Raw genomic sequence first — 11900 nt, 5'->3', positions numbered from 1 at the left:
TGTTCGTTGTTTATTAATTTTTATCATAAAATTTAATTTAATACATTGTAAAAAATCGGAAATGGATCCGAAGTGGATATGGATTTTATTTAAGTCCGAATTCACTCGGAGTTCCGGAGTTTAAGAAAAAATCGAACTACATACGGAATGAATAGGGATCTTTCTTGAGCAGAGTGATTTTAAGGTGACGTGGATTTTGAACACTTAAATAACGTTATATTTAATAGAAACAACTTTTTTATAAAAAATATAATTGATTCAGGTATTAGTTAAACATAATATATTATGTTTTTAATTTGCAAAATATTTTAGCGGCTTACTAAATTATAATTAAATCCAATGCATAGTAAAGAGGCATTAAATTATTTAATAGTCATAGTGACATAGTTTTTATGGGAATAATTTATATTTCAGTACGATATAAAATGTTATTTCTTGTTAGAGTTGATATGTCATATGACAGTTTGTGACTCAGTGAAATTATATTTATTATGAAAAATGAAAAGTCTATTTCGTTAACTTTATAAGCGTGAATGTTTTCATTATCAGCTGCTTATAATTTTTTTAAATTATTTCGCGTGAATATATGTAAAGAGAGCTTGTAATTATTTCGGTACCCAATATAAATGTCTAAATTCAAAAGCCTTAATTTCATTATGTATAAGTAATTTACTTCGCGAGTTTTTACTACCATTTCATTCTGCGGAGTTTTTTCATGATTAATATTTTCCAGAACTTCCCTTCGAAATGAAATTCATTCATAGAGGATTAAATAAATGAAAAATCATCCATTTCGCGAAAACTTTGCACTCACTTTGCGTTCATTCTGTAAATTTCTTGCAGAAAGAAATTTCACTCCATTTTCAATTTCTTAAAATTATTTATTTTATAAATATTAACTACATTTTATTTAAAATGAAATTATTTTGTTTTTTCATCTTAATTTAATTAATAACTTGATTTTCTTAAATTTATTCATATAAAAGTTATTATTTAATTTAAGCCATTGAGATAATTTCTTCCAACAATATTATTACACATTAATTAAACATCGGTTAAGAATTATAATTGTTTTAAAATATTATGATAGTAGCAGATATTCGAAAATTTTTTTATATTTATAAACAAATTACATATTTTTTAAAGATACACATAAAGATTATAAAAAATCATTTGTATGAATTTCATCAGATCTTTTTTTATAAATATTGTAAATAAGTGTGAATGTAGCAGACATCAGATAAATTTTAAATAATTAATAAATAGAGTAAATAATTAATAGAATAAAATTTAAAACAAGTGCACATTAAAAAAATTTTGAAATTATAAAGTGCATTTTTTATAAATTTTATTCTATTAATTATTTACTCTATTTATTTATAATTTTAAATTTGTCTGATGTCTGCTACATTTACACTCATTATTGTAAATTTCTTTATTTAAGTATAAAAATATTTTCGATTTTACGATGTTCTCATTATCATTAAATGTTTGTTTAAATAATTAAATATTTTATTACTAAATTTGTTTATAATTTGCCGCTCTAAATTTTCGTTTTTAAAATAAACCAGCAGAGTGCGCAAAATAAGTGTTTTTTATAAAGCTTATGATTGGTCAAGAAGAAATAACTATTTTCAATATGGCTGAAGATTTTTAAATTTGAGCGTGCTAACGTATTTGGTGGATCCGGTGACCGGTGAAAAGAGAAAGAGCAGGGTATAGACAGCTGCAACTTTGTGATAGCTTGTGAGCGTAGTATTTTACTATATAACAATAAAAAATATAATAATTTTTAATTATTTATAAAAATTGCGGCCTTTTTAGGCCTTTTTGAAAAATAATAATGGACAATTATATGAAAATTGAAAAAATTGGTGAAGGTAAGACTTATTTATATAAATAATAATAAACTTTGGCGTTCCACGCTATGTGATTTTTATACCATAAATTTTGACCTTGTGGTGTTTTACACCTGATTTCTTACTCAACCAAATTTATGTTATTTTTATGGGTTACAATATCTTTGTTCTTTTTTTTTTTTTAATCCATTAATTAAAAATAAATAACATTGACATTTTGGCTGATCGAGGTTGGATTTTGTTCAATAAAATACATTGCACCTGTCTCATAATTTAATTCATTTCAATTTTTTTTTGTCAAACAATTATTATAGTTCTATATGACGTAACGTTTAAAAAAATGTTTGTTTATTTACTAGAGCACTATAAATATTTATTCATTTTCTAAAGCATTTTAAATATTACAATAAAATTATTGCAATCAGTATTAGAAATTTTAACATTGCGATTTAAAGGTTAAATATATTTTTAAAAAGATTTCATATTTTTGACGATTCATTTACCTCTTAACAAATAAATAAATATATATGATTATTTTTCTATAGGTACTTATGGTGTAGTATACAAAGGTAAGCATAAGAAAACCGGCGAGATAGTAGCAATGAAAAAAATTCGCTTGGAGAGTGATGATGAAGGAATTCCATCAACAGCAATCAGAGAAATTTCGTTGTTAAAAGAATTAAAACATCCTAATATCGTTGGTTTACTTGATGTACTTATGGAAGAATCAAGACTTTATCTTATTTTTGAATATCTTACCATGGATTTAAAAAAATATATGGATACTTTAGGAAGTGGAAAACTTATGGAGCCTACTATGGTTAAATCTTATCTCCATCAGGTAAAAGATAAAACATTATTATTATTATTATTATTATTATTATTATTATTATTATTATTATTATTATTATTATTATTATTATTATCAATATCATAATTATTATTTAATTAAATTATTTTTTTTTTACAGATTACAACAGCAATATTATTTTGTCACACTCGTCGAGTTTTACATCGTGATTTAAAACCACAAAATTTACTGATTGATAATAAAGGAGGAATCAAAGTTGCTGATTTTGGATTGGGAAGAGCTTTTGGAATACCGGTACGCGTTTATACTCATGAAGTCGTCACTTTATGGTATAGAGCACCCGAAATTCTTCTCGGAACTACTAGATATACATGTGCCATTGACGTTTGGAGTATCGGTTGTATATTTGCTGAAATGGCCACTAAAAAACCACTGTTTCAAGGTGACAGTGAGATAGATCAGCTTTTTAGAATTTTTCGGTAAGAATAAATTTTTTTTTTTTCAAATTACTCAAATTATTGATCAGCACTATTACATCGTTTTAATAACATGCGATATGTTTTAGTTAGTATTCATGCTGAAGATAAAAATAAAAACAAAATAATTGTGTAAAAATTGAGTCAACATTTTTTTAATCGTAGAAAAAAACAATTTGGAAAGAAATTGTATTTTTTTGACAAAATAATTTAAAATTGAAGAAATCTTTTCTCAAAATTTTTGTACAATCGGTAGTCCATTCAAAGTATTCAAAGATGACAATGAATTTTATTTTCTGATAGTTCATAAAAAATCCTTATTTAATTATAAAAAATATTGTTCACGATACCAGCATCGAAATTTCAAATTTCAGTGTCAAAGAACAGGGTGGCCACAAAGAAATGATATTAAAATTCCCTGATATTTCCCGATTTTTTCAGTAAAATTTTTCGGATTTTTCCCTGATTCAGAAATTTTATTTGTATCATTAAGATATTCAAAATTTTGATAATATTTTCATTGTTAACAATTAAATTTGATGATGATATCATGCAAGAGATAAAAAAAAGTCAATAAAATTATTTGATATGGCCTACTTTTAATTATACGATGTTAGAATATCCAATAAGAAATTTTACGATTAAAATAAATTCAAAATACGCTAGTGAGAAAAATTAAGAGATATTAAAAAAATTTCAAATCTTTAACAGGTTGTAACTCGAAGGGAAATGGTCGTATAACAAAAACAAAAAAGGCAAATTATAGCTCTAAGTGTTGAATTTTCTGATCTGGTTGTGAAAATTTTTTATTGTGCATGGTTCCGGAGTAATCAAAAATTAATTATAACTATCAACAAGAATTTATTGAAGCCCATAGACTGTTTTTTAAGACGATCAAAGATTTTGAAAAGTTTTATTTCGATGGTTTTCCTAGGATTACTCTGGAACAATTCATAATAAAAAAAATTTTAAGATCAGATTTGAAAATTAGACACTTGAAGTTACAATTTGCCTTTTTTATTTTTGTTGTACGACCATTTACCTTTGAATTACAACCGGTTAAAAATTTGGAATTTTTTTAATATCTCTTAATTTTCTGATTAGTGTATTAATGAATTTTTTAATTTTGAACTGTCGCAATCGGATTTCCGGATACTTTTCGAAATTCTCTGACATTTCCATGATATTTCAGAGTTGCATTAAATACCCTGATAATTCTCGATATTCCCGGTTTGTGGCCACCCTGAAGAAACATAGTATATTACTGACCAAGGAAAGAAAGTTGGACATTCCAACCCGTGTGTATAATTGTAAGATCGCAATTAAATCTATAGGGTTCTTTTTACAAATTTAAAAAAAACAAAAATATAATTTTACACAAGATTTTTCTCAGTTGACGTCGTGCCTTTGATAAATTGAAAATATTTTTAAAAAATTACCAGTCATTAAATTTTAAAATTTATTGAAACAAGCTATATATACCATTCTTTTCCGAGTATGGTCAGATGACAATGTTTTCTTAATATTACCATAATTAAGCAAATTAGTCTTAATTAAAAACATAATATAAAATTTTTACAGTGTTTTGAAAACACCAACTGAAGAAAATTGGCCTGGAGTCACTCAACTTTCTGATTACAAAGCAACTTTTCCGAATTGGACGACAAACAATTTGGCTAACCACGTGAAAACCCTTGATGAACAGGGTCTTAACTTACTTCAAGCAATGCTAATTTATAATCCAGAGCGTAGAATTTCAGCACGTTCAATATTAAAACATCCTTATTTTAATGATTTAGACTCAAACAAATCGTGTGTATAATTTTCGAATATAGTTATAAGTTTTTAAATTTAGCATTTATATATATATATTTTTTTCTTTAATACATTAATTTAATATAAGGTATTTAAATATTTCAAAATCATTTATTTATAAGTTCTTTAATAATTCATTTAATCCCTAAGTAATAATAATTTAACAGTTCACTTTATAACAATATGTATTAATTATTTATCTTTTCGACCGAACTATTTAACATTAACGCATTTTTTTAAATTTTTTAATTGTTTATCATTTGAAATATCTAGTTATTTTCTCACATTCGAAGAAATTCGTTGATATTACACTTATTTTTATGGGTAAATTATTTTTTTCAATCGTCCATCACAGTTTATACCAGTTCCGTATAAAATTAATCTTAAATATGTAATTTATTTGTTTGAACTCCGTCTTATTGTTCATATAAGTATAAATATTAAATAAATAAATTATATTCTCATATTAATTAAGTATAAAATTTTGCATACTAACAAAGATTTTATTCATTTTTTTAAAGTAATTATCATTTAATTAATATTCAATGTGAAGATACATTCATTTAATTACTGTTGTAAATATTTACATTAAGATAACAAAACTGCATTCGTCTTATCAACATAGTATTTTTTCTTCGGGTAATCATTTATAATTACATTCATTATTTTATATTTAATATTGGGTTAGTTATAAATTATTCACTGACTTATTGTTTTAAATCTACATCGTATATTTATGTAATCATCTGAAAAATAGATTATTTTATAACAGAATTGAAGAATAATGATATAGTAATAAAATTAATTTTTGCTGGTCAATATTACTATTATTCTTATTATTATTTATTCATTTGGCCATAAGACTCCTTGCGGTCATCCAAAATACGTAATATTACATGATAGTATACATAGTAGTTACGTAATAGATACAAAAAATATGAGTAGATACAAGCAATCATTCGATTTAAGAAATAATCATAGCACGATTTTCGAAATTCAATAAATGTAGGCTGCCGCGTGCAAGCACTATGTAACTCATTTCGTATTCTAATTGCACTAATTAAGAAAGATTTGTCGTATTTTGTACTGTGGCAACTTGGTAGCATCAGATAATTTCGACGGATATCGCCTCTACGAAGACAAAGCTCCAACATACCATCGTAGATTATTATAATATGCCATAACATGCTTATATTTCGATATTTTTAAAATATAACGGTCATAACGAACACATGCATTGAGTTTTTTTTTTAGCTTTAGTTGTTGGTCAACAGTTATATCGAATTGAAAGGGCTCTAATAAAATAACTATCAAAAAATAAAGATTAATGTATAAAGTTTTTAATTTTTTAATATAACACGACCTTTCTGCTCTTACAAATATAAAAACATAAAATTTCATAAAATACGTGGAAAAGCTGATGTCGAAATGGGTTTTTCTTTGAAATTATTTATTATTCTGTAGTTATCTTATTTTATAATGATGATAAGTCATCACGGAAATTCTCATTTATTTTAAATCCGTAGATTACTAATTTTTTTTTTATATTTACTATTTTTAAATTAATTACAAAATAAAGTACTTGTGTATTTATTAATCAAATGTTTAATTTCATTAATAAAAAATTATAACATTTAAAGAACTTAATTTGTAGCTCATACAATCGACTACCCGTAATAAGCTTCTTCCTCTCAATCGGCAATTACTGAGACCAATCAGCTTCCCCCACTTAAATACTAAGGAGTTTCATACCAGAAATCCCGTTATAAGTGTCCCCTAAAATGGTTTAAATTATAAACTAACAATACAAAAAAATAGACAAATTAATGATGATAATTTACTATCTATGTTTCCAGGAAAATAAGTGAATCAACATTAAGTAAAATATTATTTATTGTTCATAATTGTAGTCATGAAATACATTAAAAGTTTCTGTTATAATCGAAAAGTTTGACTCACCATTAAGTTCATCAATTAAATTGTTATTAATGCTGTTATCATTATAATTTTTTGCATTATAATTATTATCAGTGCAAAAAGATAAGTATTTATTTATCACTATAATTACTAGAAAAATCGGGATAGTGGCGTATGTAAACAAAACGTAAATTTGACGTTTAAAATCTTATTAAATAAAACAGGCTTATAACGGGTAGTTGAGAATAAAACTAGACATACGATAGTGGAAAAATTGAAATTCCAAGAAAAATTTCCTCTACATCTCCGAGACCAGGCTCATGACGGGTTGACGGGTAGTCGACTGCATATTTATATTGTGCATCAGGGGTACTGAAAAATCTTAAGACGCACCTGATAAAATTACGCTGATTCGTCATTCGTGAGTCAAGAATTAATATTTGGGGGGCTTAATTGAAGAAATGGAAGGGGCGTATCATTATATATAAATAAAATAGTAATATCCATTCAGTATCTATTTGAATTTGAAGCATAAACTCTTGAGTCCGTCAGTTTACTCATTAAAGTAAGAATTTTAAATATTATTTAGTAACTTTATCATTTACTAATTAATATTCTTAAAAATATAATTATTTGATTAAAGTATCAGAACCAAGTTTATTATAAAATATATTAATTTGTCCATTAAATGAATAATTTAGTTATAAAATAGTACTTTAAGAAAACTCTTCAGAAGATTGAAAAGTTTCGCGTATTACAGAAAAATATTTGTTTGTTACGCATAAATGTTTTTCGCATCAACTATTTTGCATAGGTCAATAATTAAACCGTTTATATTGAATTCATTTCCTGAGTTTTAAACATTTTAATTTAATCAAGTTAGTCTGTAATGTTAACGCGTAAACAAATAATCAAGGTGAAAAATAAGTAAAAAACATTAAACCAGTTGTAAATGATACAGTAGATGTTTACTGTTATATCGCGGAGTTATATTATACACAATTTATTTTCATTTATTTATTGTTTTTATTTGTTTTAGATGAAAGCGATAATTACTATAATTCTTGCGGCAAGTTTTTTAGCAATAACTAATGCTCATACCTATCATATGGGAGAATGTCCTGTTGTAGAACCAATGCATGGATTCCAAATGAGTAAAGTACGTACATTTAATTATATTTATTTATTTTTTAATAACTCTATAGATGTTTATAGAACTGAAGTTTCACTTATTTTTAGCTCGCAAAAATGTGTTAGTTTTCTTGTAATTTTTATTTTTTTAATTTTGTCTATCATCAGCAGATTAATCCAAAATAATAATGTTATTATGGATAAGAGAGGCTCCACACATTTTTCGAAGCTAAGTTCCATGTAAGCACGTGCTTACAATTTAAGTATCTATAATTAAATCGTTTCCACATGTTTAGTTACACGGGGGATTAAATTTGCACCAAAAGGGTAATAAAAATTGATAAAAATATCATGAAACATTACAAATTTTCCAAAATAAATTTTTAAATATGTAATAATAATTTTTATATAAAGCCGTAAGATAAGTAGTGGAGTTTTAAAGATTGATCTGAGAGCTAGAATAATTTGGAGCTCTTGAGTACTTATAAATTAATATATTTTTGTTATTTCATTAATTTTGCGGTGTACAATAGCTCATTTAGTAAAAAGATGCGTGGTTTAGACGGTATACACTTCCCTCTACTAGTGTAGTGCATAGCGAAATCTGCTACAGAGTCAGTCCAAGACAATAGTGCGGTAGCGTAGTCTTACTGACGAGTCCGTTAACGTACTCAGGGCGAAACTACTACTTATTATGGCACATATACATATTTAGGTTGAATTAAGGTTGGGCCGCACCTCACGAAATCTCGAATTTAAGAATTCTAATTATTTACTAAATAATTATCATAACAGCAATTTTCTTAGCTTCCAACTAAAAGTAGAAGACGAACTCCCTCAGAAGATTTTTATTATCCAAGTCCCATTAATATTCAAAAAGTAATTAGAATTCTTAAATTCGGGATTTCGTTAGGTGCGGCCCAGCCTTAAGATGTTGATGAGACGTCCAAATCATAAATAGGAACTCATTTAGAACTCACCAAGACGTCATTTTGCTATCTGGGAAGGAGTCCGAACGGTATGGAGTGAATGACTTTGAAAAACAGATTTTTTCTTTAATTAATTTTACAAAACATCGATGTTTAAAAATCGTTTTCAAAAAAAAGAATCGATTTTTTTTCAATTATTTGAAAGGCCTACAATCGGTTAAAAAAAATTGACAATCGAAACGAAAACATCGATTGTTCGATTATTATTATTGCCAAATGCAAGAATGTCGTTAAAAAGTTGAATCTCCAAAGGCATAATAAATTTTTTTCGATGCAAAAATCGATGGAGCCCTACTTTAATATCTTAATAATGTTTTAAAGAAATAATAATTAATAAAATATTTGATTATTAAATTTAGTTTTTGGGATACTGGAATGTCATTCAAAAAACTTCAACAGCTAGTAAATGCGTAGGATATAATTACACACGTGGTGATGAACCTGGACAGTACACAATTATTCAAGAATCGAATCATCCTGTGTTAGGTAATTTTTTCAAAAATTTATTTATATTTATCATATAGTTTGTTTTTATTGAATCATACGCTATGAATTTAAAAAAAAAGTTTACATATATTACATGGATGATTATTGGTCCAGCCGATTTTACCGTTCAAAACGTACTACATTAAAAAATTGGGAGTGAATCCAAGATGAATATAGATTTTATTTAAATCCGAATTCATTCGGTCACTTGGAATTCCAGAGTTAAACGAAAAATTACTGCATGCAGAGTGATTTCGAAATGACGCGGAATTTTAACACTTAAATTAATTTATATTCAATAGAAACAACTTTTTCATGAGAAATATAATTATTTTAGTAAATAATTGATTCATGTATTAATAATTAAATACATTAGGTTTTTAATTTATAAAATGTTTTAGAAACTTACTAAATTATAATTTTATACAATACATAGTAAAGACATTAAATTATTCAATAATTATAGTGACATAGTTCTTATGGGAACTTTTTATACTTCGATACAATATAAAATGTTATTTTATGATGTGGTTGATGCACGTTATATGACAGTTTATGATTCAGTTATGAAGGGTAGAGGTACCTCTACCCTCTATAGACTCAGTGAAATTACATTAATGAAGAAGTCTATTTCTTTAACTTCATATGCATGAAAGTTTTCATTATCAGCTGCTTATAATTTTTTAAAATTATTTCGCTTGAATTGACACTAGTCACAGAAATGAAAAAATATTAGAAATTCAAATTGCTCCTTAATTTCAATCAATAAGGAATCGTGGACCATATCCTTGCGATAATTCGATACTCAGTTAACTTCATAATTATTTTCGATCCATCTATTTTAGTATTAAAGTATTTACAAAAATTCTTTTTTCTCGTAGATTAAAAAAAAATGAAATTTAAAAAAAAAAATATTTTTTATGTAATTTACAATAATTAACATTTTTTGATGACAAAAATTTATATTATTGTTGAAAAAAACATTTTAAACCTTTAAAAAATAAATCAAAATTAAAAAACTTATCCTTTATTTAATTTTTAGCAAAATCTATAATTTCAATCGTTCGAAACTCAATAAAAAGAAAATTTTTTACCGTGTACCTTTTTAATAAAACAATAATATGAAGGGTTGATATATTTTCCAGTGATAAAAGATATTTTATAATATTTAGAGCAATAAGAATCATGAAGAATAATTGAAAAAAACGATTTTTTTTTTTTAAATAAATAAGTATATACCAAATAAAGTATGATTTTATTTCATCAAGCTTCATAAAGATACATTAACGAGATAAATCTTAATAAAGTGAGATCTATTGTACTATAACTGTCTGCATTACAGGTCTTACGCCCCTGAAACACGAGTATCGTTATACTGGTGAATTAACTGTGCCAGAACCAAGTACACCAGCACTGATGCAAGTTCGGTTTCCATTAAGTACGTTATTTTCTTTAAAATAATTATTTCAAAATAATTGATAGAAAGAAAATATTTCATTTAAATTTTTCTAGGTGTTGCAGGAAGTGCATCTCATGTTGTTTTTGCAACAGATTATGATAATTATGCAGGTATTTTTACTTGTCAAAAACTTGGATTCGCTCATCGCCGGAGTGCAACTATTTTATCACGGACAAAAGAACTTGACAAATCGAAAGTTGATGCTCTGCGTAACAAATTAAGTAGCTTCAATGTTGATCCTTTTGATCTAAGCATTGTTCCTCAAACTAGATGTGATGTGGGCCAAGATCCAGTTAAAATTGATATTAATCCCGATACTTTTAGTTCAGAAAATGTCGGTAACATTTTCCGTAAAGCTGGAGGTAAAATCAAAGATGGTTTTGAATGGGTAGTAAATGCAGGAAACAAAGTTTACCATAAAATAGCGGGTTCAGAGTCAGACAATTCGGATAAAGATGATTTAAAAAATCAACATCCTGCAAATGTAAGGCCCATTAGCCATCCGAAAATGGAACCATCCGAAACCAATGAAGTAGAATGGATTCCTTAAAAATAAATCATTGATCTTTTTATTTACGACTGATAATGCATTTTTTTATGAAATTTGAAAAATATTTTTAGCATTTATTTATCAAAATAATAAATAATTAATATTTTTATATTTACTCCTTGAAATTTTGTGATATATATTCAATGTGTAATTTAGAATAGTTTAATAAAAAAATAGAATTTGTCATATACAGTTATGTTTAGTGCCAAAATATTATCATGTTAATTAAATAAATTTACTAACTCAAAAATAAAAAAAATATTATATGTGTATTTATAGGAGCTTAAATTTAAAATAGGCAAAGCCGTATTGAAAATAAACTTCGGCTCTCATTGAAAAAATAAAAATAAAAAATGAATCTTCTGACTATTTTATATTCATTTAAAAGATCAAAAAATTTGTGGACA

General features: G+C 25.8%; 2 protein-coding genes across 2 annotated transcripts; both read left to right on the top strand.

Moving 5' to 3' along the window:
* Positions 1-1676: 1676 nt before the first annotated feature.
* Positions 1677-5007, top strand: LOC103568740 (cyclin-dependent kinase 1). The gene is made up of 4 exons (XM_008545701.3): positions 1677-1880; positions 2405-2700; positions 2830-3149; positions 4728-5007. Exons 1-4 carry the CDS (start codon positions 1844-1846, stop codon positions 4966-4968), a joined length of 894 nt encoding a protein of 297 aa, XP_008543923.2. The 5' UTR covers positions 1677-1843; the 3' UTR covers positions 4969-5007.
* Positions 5008-7223: 2216 nt separating this feature from the next.
* On the top strand, positions 7224-11683 carry LOC103568742 (apolipoprotein D). The gene is made up of 5 exons (XM_008545702.3): positions 7224-7443; positions 7918-8037; positions 9358-9484; positions 10827-10922; positions 10997-11683. The coding sequence occupies exons 2-5, from the start codon at positions 7918-7920 to the stop codon at positions 11491-11493; spliced, it is 840 nt and encodes a 279-aa protein (XP_008543924.1). The 5' UTR covers positions 7224-7443; the 3' UTR covers positions 11494-11683.
* The last annotated feature ends 217 nt before the right edge of the window (positions 11684-11900 follow it).

The sequence above is a fragment of the Microplitis demolitor genome, chromosome 5, assembly GCF_026212275.2.
Source record: "Microplitis demolitor isolate Queensland-Clemson2020A chromosome 5, iyMicDemo2.1a, whole genome shotgun sequence".
Classification (NCBI taxonomy): domain Eukaryota; kingdom Metazoa; phylum Arthropoda; class Insecta; order Hymenoptera; family Braconidae; genus Microplitis; species Microplitis demolitor.
Note: the sequence above shows the minus strand (reverse complement) of the source record. Positions and strands in the feature narration are given on the sequence as shown.

Coding starts and splice junctions, on each gene's coding strand:
- LOC103568740 (XM_008545701.3), top strand. CDS start 1,844: ATGGACAATTATATGAAAATTGAAAAAATTGGTGAAG. Junction 1,881..2,404: donor AATTGAAAAAATTGGTGAAG/GTAAGACTTATT, acceptor ATTTTTCTATAG/GTACTTATGGTGTAGTATAC. Junction 2,701..2,829: donor TTAAATCTTATCTCCATCAG/GTAAAAGATAAA, acceptor TTTTTTTTACAG/ATTACAACAGCAATATTATT.
- LOC103568742 (XM_008545702.3), top strand. CDS start 7,918: ATGAAAGCGATAATTACTATAATTCTTGCGGCAAGTTTTTTAGCAATA. Junction 8,038..9,357: donor ATGGATTCCAAATGAGTAAA/GTACGTACATTT, acceptor TATTAAATTTAG/TTTTTGGGATACTGGAATGT. Junction 10,923..10,996: donor GCAAGTTCGGTTTCCATTAA/GTACGTTATTTT, acceptor AAATTTTTCTAG/GTGTTGCAGGAAGTGCATCT.